Source organism: Canis lupus, chromosome 30 (assembly GCF_003254725.2).
Source record: "Canis lupus dingo isolate Sandy chromosome 30, ASM325472v2, whole genome shotgun sequence".
In the NCBI taxonomy this organism is placed as follows: Eukaryota; Metazoa; Chordata; class Mammalia; order Carnivora; family Canidae; genus Canis; species Canis lupus.
In genome coordinates this window covers 28,710,861-28,724,902 of record NC_064272.1, presented here as the reverse complement: position 1 = coordinate 28,724,902, position 14,042 = coordinate 28,710,861, and the positions used below count along the sequence as shown (strand labels likewise).

Here is a 14,042-nt window from a genome sequence, read left to right as displayed (position 1 = left end):
TAGGGAATATAGGGGCTGACAATATTTATGGCAGTTAGGAGTATTAATAGGACAGTCTCTCTGGAGGATAATTTGTCAGCATAAAAAACCTTAAGAAATATATATACCCTTTGGCTAAGGATTCCATTTTCTGGACTTTATCTTAAGGAAAGAGAATAAAAAATAAATAAATAAATAAATAAATAAATAAATAAATAAATAAATAAATGGAAAGAGAATCATAGGGCGTGTATACAAAGATATATAAATAAATATATATATAGTTATTTCTAACAGCGTTATTAATTATATTAAAAATTGGGGGTGGGGCAGCCCCAGTGGCTCAGCGGTTTAGCGCCGCCTTTGGGCCAGGGCGTGATCCTGGAGACCCAGGATCGAGTCCCATATCAGGCTCCCTGCATAGAGCCTGCTTCTCCCTCTGCCTGTGTCTTCACCTCTCTCTCTCTCTCTCTCTCTCTGTGTCTCCCATGAATAAATAAATAAAATCTTTAAAAAAAAATTGGAGGTGATGTCAAAGTAAAATGTCAAAATGTCAAAATTAAGAATTTTCTTTTAAAACCATGGTTTAGGGCAGCCCTGGTGGCCCAGGGGTTTGGCGCTGCCTTTGGCCCAGGGCCTGATCCTGGAGACCCAGGATCGAGTCCCACATTGGGCTCCCTGCATGGAGTCTGCTTCTCCCTCTGCCTGTGTCTCTGCCTCTCTCTCTCTCTGTGTCTGTTGTGAATAAATAAATAAAATCTTTAAAAATAAAATAAAATAAAACCATGGTTTATTTGTACGATGGGATATTATGTAGCCATTTAAAATCAGGCAGTAAAAGAATGTCTAATTATTTAGGAAAATGTGAAGTGGATATATTGTTAAGTGGAGCAAAAAAACAATTTCCAAAACAGTACTTATGGTGTCATTCCAGTTACATTTATTTTTTTATTTTTTATTTTTTATTATTTTTTATTGGGTAGTTACATTTTTAAAAAAATTAAGAAACAAATAGAAAAGACTATATTATGCGCTGAAAAAAATCCAAGAGAGCAGACCAAATGATAACAATGCTTATCTCAGAAAGTGTGATTAAGGACAATTTTTAGCCTCCTCCTTGTGCTTTTCTGTGTTTCCTTTTTCTCTTAGATAATGAACATGCTGCTTTTGTAATTAAAAAAAAACTACAAGGAACCTATTCCTTTTTAAGTGAATCTGCCAGTAAGAGCTCCTGCTGCATTGAGGCTGGCTGTGGGTGATCCTTTTCACCATTCTTTCTGCTGCCTCAGTTTAAATCTTCTTTTCTCCAATCTCTGCATCCTTGCCAGATCTGTTGTTTCCTGAGTGGTTAATTTTAACCATTCTGACCTGTGTGAGGTGGCATATCATTGTGGTTTTGGTTTATATTTCCCTGATGCCAAGTGATGTTGAACTTTTTTTCATGTGTCTGTTAACCATGTGGATGCGGAGAAAAGGGAACCCTCTTACACTGTTGGTAGGAATGCAAGCTGGTGCAGCCACTCTGGAAAACAGTATGGAGCGTCCTCAAAAAGTTAAAGATAGAACTACCCTATGACCCAGTAATTGCACTACTAGGTATTTATCCAAAGGATACAAACACAGTGATTTGAAGGGGCATATGCACCCCAATGTTTATAGCAGCAATGTCCACAATAGCCAAAATAAGGAAGGAGCCTAGATGTCTGTTGACAGATGAACAGAAAAAGAAGATGGGGTATATTTCTACCAGGGAATATTACTCAGCCATCAAAAATAGTGATTTGCAATGATGTGGATGGAACTAGAGGGTATTTCACTTATGCTAAGTGAAATGAGTCAATCAGAGAAAGACAAATACCATATGATTTTACTCCTTTGTGGAATTTAAGAAACAAAACAGATGAGCAAAGGGGAAGGGAAGGAAAAATAAAATCAGATAAAAACAGAGGAGAGGCAAACCTAAGAATCTTAACTATAGGAACAAACCTGGTTGCTAGAGGGGAGGTGGATGGAAGATGGGCTAAATGAGTGATGGGCATTAAAGAGGGCATTTGATATTATTAGCACTGGGTGTTATATACAACTGATAAATCACCAAGTTCTACCCCAAAAGCTAATAACACCGTTTATATTAACTAAATAGAATTTAAGTAAAAAAAGTTTTTAAAAGAGAAGAAATTTTGCTGTCTGCAAGCACTGGCTGCCTCCCTGCTGTGTGCTCAGTGCTGAGTGGGGTCTGTGAGAGTTCTTACTCTCCAGGCTCTTTGGGGCTGGTTAGTGGTAAAGGGCTAAGGTAAATGCCCAGGTCATTTGTTATAGAAATAACCTTTGGCCTTTGGTGTGTTCAGCATTTTGCTGGATATAAAGATGGTCTACGGGTATCTTGCTGAGAGTGCCTGAGATCTGCTTTCCTGCCAGAAGCCCCTAATCCCCCTCCTTGTTTGGAAATGTAGTTGGTTAACATGTGACTGATAAGTCTAAGTAGCCTCACCCTATAGCTGGGCCTTGTGCAGTGGAAAACCCAGAAGTCACCCTCTGTATCTCAAACTGATAGATAGTGACATACTGGCCTGCATCAGACAATCCTAAGGGGTTGAGCTGGGATGTGAATAAGACATCTGGTCCAACCCTTAATTTTTCAGATGAAGAAACTGAGGCCCCAAGAGAGAAGAGAAGTTGGTAGTTGGTGACAGAGCCAGGATTCCTAACCTTGTGATCTCCCCACATTCACAGCTGAGTGTTTGAGAGATGTCATCTGGGACACCGTCAAGTAATGGCAAGGAAGCAAACTTTGAGATGAAAAATTCACAAAAATTCTGATAAACAGAGGATGGCAAACAACTGAGTGTATCAATGAAGAAGTTGCAACAAGAATTCCTAGGATATTAAGATCTAGGGATACAGAAGAAAATCAAGAAGAAATAATTGGTCATGACTTGTTCATATACTCACATTTACATACAGAGACATACATAGTCTGTTCTCTGCAGAGCCACCTATTTGATGTGAATTTTAGGAAAGTGGAGAGACCATTTTATCTCCAAAGAATTTCTCAACTTGCCCGGTATGGGCCTCAATTTGCCACCTTGAAGCCCCTCTTGGCCAAGGATGCTATTAAAATGTGAATATGTTGCTTTGGCGTGAGGTCAGGTGAATCCTTTGGAATCCTTTGTCACTTTACGTGAGTTCTAGAAAGGATCCCAGAGCAATGGGGGCCACAAGGAGGTAAAAGTTGACAGGAAATAGCCTGTGCTGGAGGGGAGGGGGTCGGGCAAGTTGGGAGGGAGGGATTATAGAAGATAAACTGCTCATCTCACCATTTCCTGAGGATGGCCCTGTACCCCCAGAGGAATAGCAGAACCTCAACCATCATGGACTGTTCTGTTTTCCTTTGCAGTTCTGTCTTACTCTGCACCATGAGCTCATGTTTAAGATCTCATCTGGTTTTTTTAAAAAATATTTTTATTTACTCATGAGACACACACACACACACACACACACACACACACAGAAGGAGAGAGAGAGGCAGAGACATAGGCAGAGAGAAAAGCTGGCTCCATGCAGGGAGCCTGATGCGGGACTCGATTCCGGGACTCTGGGATCACGCCCTGGCCGAAGGCAGGCGCTCAACCACTGAGCCACCCAGGCTGAGGTTTCTAGGCTCGAGCTAGCTAGTTCTGTTGAAGTTCTTCCACTGATCAAATGTACATCTGATTGCTAGGAACTAGATAGTGAGAAGAGGGGCCCACCCCAACAGAACATTACTGTGGGCTAACCACTTGCTCCCCCCATCCCACTGCCCCCACAAAAAGGAGAGGAAGGGGCAAGTGTAGCTTTCTGATGTATTTTCTTGAGAAAGTGACCACTTGTCAGCAAGGAAGTGAGGTAGAGAGGTGGTAATGGGGGCCTCTGCTGAATAAAGTATTCGTATATAACTCTCTGCTTCTCTTTATTGAGCTGTTTCCCTTTTGCCTGTCTGAATCCAGCTTTTTCTTCCAGGCCTGGTTCAAATTCCACCAGCTCCATGAGGCTTCCACTGACCTCCCCCCCTGCCCCCGTCAGCTTGTACTTGTCTTTCTCTGCTAACTTGCTGCAGCATTGTCTGTTTGCCCATTCACCTGACCCTGAGCCAAATATCTCTTACATGCCCATGTACTCTTTCTTTTCCCATTAGTGTGTGTCTCCTCTCCCCATTTGATGGTGAGCCCTTCAAGTTGTGGGGTGCGTCATGCTCACAGCACTTAGGACACAGATCAATAAACGAGGAATGGAGGAATGAATTAGTGAATGGATGGATTGGTGAACAGGCACGTAGGTGGATGGTGGAGGGAGTGGGTGGGTGGGGAGAGAGGCAGGTTGAGTGGGTGGAAGGCGCCATGCCCAACACTATATTATGTAACCTGTATCATGTCGATGTCTAGGATCCAGACTCTAGACTTAAGGATACACCAGAGGACACTGAGCTGTATTTTCAGCAAAAACCATTCTCTATAGAGCCAAGTCCAGCTTAAATCAGGCCTAACTTATTCAGGTCTTGGACGTGTGGGCTCATGTTCACTTGACAGCAGCATCAAAATGTGCTTATGCTTAAAAATAGAATCCAAAAGTAATCATACCTCAGCCCAACTTAGCTATGCTCAACAATTCCTTCCTTTCTATGCTTTAGGAGTTTTTTCTGACGAAAGAAGAAAAAAAGGTCAGAGGAAGGAAGTTATTTTGCAGGGGCAGAGAATCAAGTGAGCTAACCTGTGAGTGCAACTGCCATAGGCCAGCAGGAGCAGACACCTGTGACTCTGTGGATGGGGCCATTCATAGGTCAGGGTTCAGCTCCCTGGAGACTGGTAGTCCCTGATTCTTGTCCTCCATGTATTCCTTACTGTTGACTCTGAGCTTGGCTTACTGGGGGTGACTTCTTAAAAGGCTAGATAATAATTTTTTTAAGATTTTATTTGAGAGGGAGAGGGGAGAGCACAAGCACAAGCTAGGGGAACAGTAGATGGAGGAGGAGAAGCAGACTCACCCACTGAGCAGGGAGCCTGATGTGGGGCTCAATCCCAGGATCTGGAGATCATGACCTGAGTCAAAGGCAGATGCTTAGCCGACTCAACCACCCAGGCGCCCCATTAATTTGGAGAAGCATAGGTGTTCTCTCTCTGTCTCTCTCTCTCTTTCCATTTACAGTTTGAAACTATTTTGGGGATCAGCGAAGAGCATGTTGCCACATTGTACAGTGTACTTCTCAAATTGTCTTTCCTGGAGCTCTTGGAGTACCATGAAGCCTATTAGCCATCAGGGGGTGGGCTCTGAGTGGGTGGGTTCCCAGGGCCCCTCCGCTAAAAGAAGCACTGCTTTTTATCTTTTGTCAATATTGGGCTTCTGTGCAAGATTTATGGGAGAGAGGGTTCCACACCTCAAATTTAAAAACCGACATGAGAAGACTATGAAGTTATTGGCAACATGGTCAGGGAGGAGAAACGGGTTCATTGGACAGCAGGTCTGGCTCAGTAGCTGGGAGAAAAGGCCATATGAATGGCTGTGGGCACTCTTGTGTTACAGGTCTGGTGCTGATGTTTCTGTCTGCTTCTGAGTCTCTACTCACCTCAGGCTGGCGTGGATGCTGCTCCTGTGTGCCTCGCACTCCTTGCTTGCCCACCTAGCTCCTGATGTGCTGCCTGCCTGGCTTTTGGTAAATTCTTGCTCCTTACCCTTATCTCTGTGGCCTGGAATTCTGACCTGCTTTCTGCTCTGACTTCTGGTAACTTTCTATTTCTTCACCCTATTTTGACTTCCTGGCTATCTGATTTCTTGCCTTGTCCTTGAGAAACTGTGTCCTAGGTGTCCTCTGCCTTCCTGGATCCTGGCATCAAACGGGGACCTGCTTGTCATCTACTGTGGTCCTCCCCAGCACTATCTGGTTTTAAGCTGAGCTCTGGGGATATGGTTCATTGGCAGCTGAATCGAGTTCAATAATATGCTGGGACTGGAAAATGGGGACCAGGATCCGGATGTGGCGACCTACTAGATGGAAAGAAAAAATAATTTACATCCACGGTGAAGTTATACTTCACGTAGTACTTTCATACATGTGTCTCATTTCATTCTCATTACAATCTAGTGAGATTGCGATGTTTTTATGTCTCTCTTACACACAAGGGATATGATTTACTGAAGGTAGAACTGGAAGTAGAACCTGGGTCTTTTGACTCTTAAGTCCTGGACTGGGGTGTAGGAGATAAGAACAGGCTCAGTGCTAAGGCAATGAAGAGAAGGATCTTGTTCATGGGAATTAGGAATGGCCTGACTAGGGCTTGGATGTATTGGTCATGGGAGGGAGATAAGAGGCAGGGTCAGCCACAGAGGCTCCATAGTCAAAGGTGGGCTGGCAGAGGGGTGAGGAGGGGGCTCCATGGCACCATCCCCAGATAGGCTGTTGCCATGGAATCAGGAGTGAGTCCTGTGGGATCAGGCTGGTCTGGTTCCTACAGACTATAGATTTGAAATGTTCCTGGCCCATGTCTTTTAATTTTTATTTTTTAAGATTCTATTTCTTTATTTTGAGAGAGGGAGAAAGAGAGAGAGTGTGTGCACTGGGGGAAGGGCAGTGGGAGAGAGAGAATCTCAAGCAGATTTCACAAGCAGACTGTATGCTGAGCACAGTGCCTGACTCAGGGCTCAGTCTAACGACACTGAGATCATGACCTGAGCCAAACTCAAGAGTTGGAAGCTTAACCAAAGTCCCCATGGCCCATGCATTTGAGACATGTTAGCTGAAGGGCCCATTCCTCGACCTGGTGGGCTGCATTTGAGATGGCCTTGATTGGAAGCATCTAAGTATTTTCCCTGCCCTGTGGCCATGAAAACTTGCAGGGTAATTCCAGAGGACTCGTGGCTCATTGTTCTGCAGTGTAGAAAGAGGAACGACAGTGACCGTGTGGGGCAAACGGGAGGAGGAACCTGGTCTCCACATCCCTGTGCCTTGGAACACTTCCCATTTGCTATCACTTGGTTCACATGGCATCTCATCCCTGGGTTTGCTTGATCTTTACCTTTATTAACGGGTGGCTTTGGGTTGGGTTACTAAAGTCACGGACACTTTAAAGTTGATTGAGAAAGGAAATGAGTTAGGTCTGCTCTATTCCTAAACCTTACAGAACACCTTTAGCAGCCCACCCCTGGTGGTTGTCAGAGCAAGTCTGGTTGGCTGCTGCTTACCATGGAAGATAGGATTTGGTCGCCTCCATGCAGGCCATGATGGGTGCATTTTCTTTTGAAAATTAGCACCAGCAACAAAATCAAGTAAAAATAAGTCTGCCTTTTATTTTCACTGTCCATATGCAATTCTAAATAATATTAATGATAAAATACTCCTCTTTTCTAGGGTGGGCTCCTCTCCCCACTGTTTGGTACTCTACTGAATCTAGAATCAGTAGATGTGGTTTTGTGTCCTAGCCCTGACCTCAGGGCCAGCTAACTGGACCAACTACCAAGTCACCTCCTTAGGCCTCTGTTTTCTTTTCTGTGAAATGGAACTATGAAGGATACCTGCAAATATTAAAAAAGAGAATAAATAGACAATTAGCTTATAAAGAGAAAAGCTGGATATCAGTGTTGTAGTATCCCAGTGCTATACAAAATCTAAATGGTGTGAGATCTGGTTTATGTTCGGGTTATTCTTTTTTGGCAGTGAAAAACCACCTCCTTTTTTGGAGGTGACTGAGCCAGGCTCTTCCATAGAGTTGAGGAGCTGGTGTTGGAGACATAACACCGTTTTTGGCACCAAGAAACCTTTCTAGGTTTACACCTTTTTATTTGATTCTGGGCAGACAATAGGACACCCTCATGGGGTGCCACCTTGGGCACTACTGAGTTTCTGAATGAGGCCTATCTGTCTCACTCTGTGCAGGCTGCTCCATCTTCCTGGGGTTTGGAGTGAGTGAGGAGCTGAGCCTTGTGCCTGAGAAGAGGGGTGTGCTCTTGACTTCATCTCAGGAGAGTGTGCTGGCGGAAGTAGGGAGGCTTACTTGTGTCTAGGATTGCCCGTCTGTCAGTAAACCATGCTACGTGACTTTTGCAAGACACCCTCAGGAGCAGAGTTCCACCCCGCCCCTCCATGCCTCCTTCCCTTCTATAGCACTAGATGGGAAAACCCTTTCTCAGGCATCATTTATGATTTCCCCTGTCATGTGGCCAGGCCAGGTGTTCTCACCTCTGTTTGACAGGGAAGGAGATTGAAGCCCAAGGATTTGAACAGGCTGCTCCAGGTCAAGGTGGGGCTCTGCCTAGAACCCACATGGAGAATGAAGGGAAAGCCCTTATGTCTGTTCAGATTGTCACCAGCTTTTTGAAGCTTTCTGACAGAAGCTTTCTGAGGTGAGACCTCAGGTGGCAGGTGGAGAAACACAAACCAGAAAGGCAGGGCCTTGTGCCAGCCCATGAGGCTCTGATGGCAGGACCAAGAATTGGGCCTCCTGACCTGCCAGCCAGTCCTTTGTAGTAGACCATGGGTTGGGTATTGACTGTTTGCAATGTGGGGAGGTAGGGAGGGAGGATTGGAATATGCATGCTTTGCACATGTGCGTCAGTGTTTCAGCATTCCCATAATTTAGATTTAGTATTGGCAATGACTTTCATTAGAGATTGGGTGGGTCCTCTCTGTTCCCTCTCTGGATGGCACTCTGGGTGGCTCTTTCCTAACCTAGAGGGGCCCTCACTGCCTACCCTTTGTCCCCACAGCCTAGCTGGGCAGCTTCTGCACTGTGTGACCTGAACCCCTGGCTTTGGAGCATCCTAATGGGCAGATGAGAGCACATCACCATCACTGCTTTTACCTGCCCATCTATGGATCAACAGTGCATAATAGAGAGTCATCTCAGCTCTGATATTTTTTCTACTTCAGCTCTGATTTTTGCATTCACTGTGGGCACAGTGACCAGAGCATGCCTGAATGTAAACTTCCCCTCTTGTTACGCCCAAAGCCTAGGGTAATCTTCAGTCTTAATTTGACACACTTCAATGGCAGTTCAGTATATGAATGCTGAAAAGGACAAGGAATAAAGTGAGTAACAGAAGTATAGTTTCTTCATCTGTAAAATGGAGAGAATCAGAGGACAGTTGTAAGTTGGTATTTCTCAGCCCTGGCTGTACATCAGTCACCTGGGAAGTTTTTGAATATTTCAGTTCCCAGACTGCAGCCCACCCAGACTCAGGAGGTTGGAATCTCTGGGGATGAGACCCAGGCAGCCAGATTTTAAATTGCCTGGGTGATTATGATGCACAGCCAGTTGAGAACCACTGCTCCAAGGGCTAAGTTGGCTAAGTGCTTACAACAATGTTATTCCTATATCTGGCTGAGCACTAGAATCATCAGGAGGACTTTTAAAATGACACTGATTCCCCGGCCATATATTGTACACCATTTAAATCAGTGACTTCTGTGGTGCCTCTTGCTTGGCCTTCATATGAGCAATAAACTAGTAACAGAATAGCTATCATTCATTAGAGCTGACCATGGCCCAGCACAGTAGATATTCCAGTCATCACGATTCCCTAGTAGGGAGTCATGATTCCCATTCTATGGATGAGAAAACTGATGCTCAGAGTAGGCAGCCACTTGCCCCAGGTGACAGTGTGAGTTCCCTGAGTCCTGGCCTGCTTTTCCTGGAAGGCTGCTTTTGCTCCTAAAGTCTCATGGCCTGGGCCCGGCCCTCATGGAACATCTTCTCCCCTTTTCTCAGTAATGGCCCAACAAGAGGGGCAAACCCATAAGTAGCTTACACTCTCCTTGGGCTCCCATTAGGCTCCTTGGGGCAGGTTGGGCAGGGATCCTTCCTCTAGGAAGAGAGGGGAGAGGAGTGGTGTGGCTTGATATTTGGCTCCATTATTCACCCACTCTCAAAATACCTCTTTTTGGTAGGAGGAAGTCACCTGCATATTAGGACTGACTCTTAGTGACTTCGCATTGCTAAAGGTGCTTTCAGAGGAGAAAACTCAACCAGGAAAAAGCAAACACTCATTTACTTTTTTGAGACTTTGAGGAATTTTTAAGTCATGTGATAAAAAAATGTCTCCGTTTCCCTCATAAGACAAGGTGGGGAGAGAGGTAGTGTATCTCAAGGTGACTTAAAATATTTCTCTCTGCTTTATAAAAACCCTGCACCTTCACATCTGTGTTCTATAAGCTTAAACAAAAAGCTTAAAATCCTTAAGCTTTGGTTTCCCTATCAGTCAGCTAGAAAGAGTGTGAGCCCTGTGTGCCCCTAGGCCTCCTGATGCCAGGCCCCTAAGATGTCAGAGAAAAGAAAAAACTGGCCATCCTGACATTAAGACTCACAATTGCCTGGGACTGGAAGCTATGTCAGGTGTTTGCTGACACTCACTAAGGGACCCAATGTCTCTGAGGCCCAAAGTAGTTCCAAGGGACCAGCTATGTTAGAGATCTCACTGAATGTATTCACTCTGGCTTTGGGAGGCCTGGCTTCACTCCACCTGTGTCAGCCCCTGGTGTGTAGACAGCCAGGAGCCTATATTCAGGGCATAAATAGCTGAAACTTTAGAGTAGGTAGGCAATGTAGTATAAGTTTGGTTCCACAAAACCATCTCTGTCCATCCTAACCCAGTCCCCAGGACCTTATCATTTCCCAGCGCTCCCTCTGTACCTGTTGGCAGCACTGAGTGAATGGAGGATGAGAGCATGGAGAGATACAGAAATATGTGTCGGGTGACATCTCTAAGGTGGTTGCCATAGAATGCTATTTAAGTATTGGCATATCTATCCATTGCTTCCTCTACTTGACTTTTTTTTTTCCACTTAGGTTTATTTTGAAGGCTGTCTCACTGAGGATTATTCTAGGAATGGAGTGGTTCAGATGTGATGCTATTTTCTGAGGTTGAGGCAAATATCTGGAGAATTTCATTGTGTGTAACTCTTACCCCAGAGCCACTAAGAGAGTACATCCTGTGTGTGGGGTGTGCTGCTCCCTTATTAAGCTGGACCTGAAAATTTTCGGTGATCTGTCTTAAGCAGTGGGTATTGTGGGTGAGAAAACGTGGGGCAGTTGTGGAAAATGGTGGAAGAAGAGTGGGAGGACCCCAAAAAGGGGCAGTCTCCAGAGACCTAGAGCTGCTTACCCACCCTGCCCACCTAAACTGAGATCGTGAACAGAAGGCTACTGCCCTTCCCTGTAGATTGGGCTATCCTTGGAGCACTCAGAGCAGCTGGCTCAGGGACACCTGTCACTGGCATGGACGCCATTTCATGGTGGTTGTATTGGTCCCCAGTGAAGCATTTCCAGACCCAGACCTGAAGGGCACTAAGCAGAGTCTTGACTTCTATAACTACTTAGTGGCTTTGTGGACAGGGCTGGGTACCTGGCTTGGCCATTAACTCTGTGATGACTTCACACTTGTCACTTGACCTCCTCTATGCCTCAGTTTTCTAACACTTTACAACTCTGTGGTCCCATCAGCCCTCTCACCATGACGAACTCCCACTTAGGGTTATTAACAGTGTTAGGCTACCTCTACCCACCCTGCCTCTGCCAGTATCCCACCAACCCAGCCAGCATATCCTCTGGCCTTGTCTTTACATTAAATGCATCACCCTCATATTTGCTCTGTTACCCAACTGAGGACCTGCTTTGCTCAGGTCATTAAGATTTTATTTGTTGGGAGGAGGTTAGGAGCAAAGGTACCAACATAAGAATATAGAGATATTATAATTATAAATGGATGAATTCATGCTTGTATCCAGATAAGGCACACCCAAACAAGTAACTGTTAGTATTTTGACCATGCCAATCTGATCTTTGTGTTTTTCCTTTTTAGTCTTTACATTATATAGTATAAGCCTTTGGACATTGTGATTTTATCTAGTGGATACTGAACTTGGGTTCTAATCTAACAGATTTAGGAATGATGAGGCTGTATTATCCTGATCAAATCAATAACCTTTCAGGGCCTCAGTGGTCACATCTGTACACTGGGAATGACAATACTAACATTCGTTCCTAGTAAAGGAAAGGGTTCATATGAACAAAAGGGAAGCTCAGTACCTGCCCCATCTCAGCCACTGGTTAATGGGCAGGTGAGGATGCTGGCTGGTGGCATGACTTGTCCTACCCGCAGAATGACTCTAAATTAGTGTGGCCTGGGGGCTGATAACTGGGTCACTTCCTCCATGGACACAGTAACACCCCGACTGTGCCGGTCTGTGTCCCCACAGCGGCCAGTTTGCCATTGTGAAGAAGTGCCGAGAGAAGAGCACGGGGCTGGAGTACGCGGCCAAGTTCATCAAAAAGCGTCAGAGTCGGGCCAGCCGGCGGGGCGTGTGCCGGGAGGAGATCGAGCGGGAGGTGAGCATCCTGCGGCAGGTGCTTCACCCGAACGTCATCACACTGCACGATGTCTTCGAGAACCGCACCGACGTGGTGCTCATCCTTGAACTGTGAGTGGGTGCCCGGGACCCATGGTGGGCATGAGGACAGGTAGGGTGGTGGGTGCTCCAGCCACGGGCCCCAGAGGGCAGCAGCAAGCAGTCCTAAGTTCTGTCCAGAGGAGGTGAAGTCAGCGGTGGGTGGTTTCCCGTGGTTATCCCCACCCCCTCTTTCTGAACCTGGGTCAAAGGTCAGTGGGTTTGCTGAGCAACAGGGACAAAGGACTAGGTCTACGTCTGGCTTTTATTGGACCCTGGGAATAAAAGGGAAGCAGTGCTGGCTCTGGGGATCATTTCCTGGCTGGAGAGCACCTGGGAGGATGGTGGGGGGCGGGGTGTAAGAAGGTGGTAGGAGAGAAGGAAAGCCTGTCCAGGAACGGTCTTCTCTATGAGGAGGAGAGGGACAAACATCTTCCAGGCTCTGCAAAGCCCTTCTCCAGCCCTTTCGTGGGAACCCCCAACCCCAACCTCCCCACATTTATGCTGTTTGATGCCTTCATTATCGTAATAATAGCCATTATTTAGAAAGCCCTACTGTAAGCCAATCATTTGTCAGATGCTTCGTGTTTGCTATCTTGTTCAGTCCTCCCAAAGACTATCGAGGGAAGTGTCCTACTAGCATGGAGGGGCTACTCTGTGTTCACTGTACTGAGCACTTCTATTACCTTACTTAATCTTCCTAACATTCTCACAGAGACTCTTATTCTGCTCATTTTGCAGACAAGAACACTGAGAGGCCAGGTCACTTATAGACCCTATAGCCAGGAAGAGGTGGGGCCAGAACTTGAATCTATAGCAATGAGCATGAGCTGGGAGGGCCTTATGCTGGCTTAGCTGGGGAAGATGTCACAGTCTGGTGATACCAAGGCTCCGGGGACTGGCAACCTGGTGTCCCTCCTGGAGGTGTCTCCATGGAATGCGGAGATGGGGCTCTGGCAGGCAACAGAGTTTGAGTTGGACTGTGGCACAAGTCACAATGGCTGTGTTCAGTCAAGCAGCAAGACTGGTGTTGGGGTGTGGTGCCTGGGTGGCTCAGTCAGTTAAGCATCTGCCTTTGGCTCAGGTCATGATCTTGGGGTCCTGGGACGGAGTCCTGCATGGGGCCTCCCTGCTCAGAGGGGAGTCTGCTTCTCCTTCCCCCCTCCTCATGCTCTCTCTCACCTCCCCCTCTCTCAAATAAATGAACAAAATCTTAAAAATATAAAAAAAAGAGACTGGTGTTGGGAATGTTCTGAGCCTCATAGACATGTATGCATCTGCCAGTTAACAGAGGACTGGTGGAATTTGCTTTGGTAATCCCTGACTTTGTGACCTCGGGCAAGTCCCCTCCCTCCTTTGAGCTTCAGCTCTCATCTATAAATGTGGCAGCTATCCTTAACCTGCCTACAGGTTGGGTGGACCACCTGACTTTTGAAAGAATTCTAATTTGAGAGCTAAGCCCTTGTATTACCAGGATATAGATTTATGTAGCAGATGGCCATTTGCATACTCTTGCATTTGATGCTTAAATTATCCATCTCACTGTTTAAATTCATAGGGTTGCCTGTGCTATTCCTTTCTTACTCCAGCATCCTTCATGTCTCTCCCATGAACCTCCCAGCCAGTTGGACTAGTTGGCGTATGCTGCTGCCTG

The 14,042-nt window shown here is 45.9% G+C and overlaps 1 protein-coding gene across 7 annotated transcripts in view; it reads left to right on the top strand.

Annotated features, from left to right (window-relative positions):
• DAPK2 (death associated protein kinase 2) overlaps nt 1-14,042 on the top strand; it is a 124,732-nt gene that overhangs the window by 59,126 nt on the left and 51,564 nt on the right. For 5 of the 7 annotated variants that reach the window (XM_049104435.1, XM_025472556.3, XM_025472554.3 and 2 more), the window contains exon 3: nt 12,200-12,421. In XM_049104435.1, the coding sequence (XP_048960392.1) occupies nt 12,200-12,421 (222 nt within the window). Of the gene's footprint in view, nt 1-5,535; nt 5,666-12,199; nt 12,422-14,042 lie in introns of those variants that run through there. The other 2 variants (XM_025472555.3, XM_049104436.1) reach the window with 2 other exon arrangements.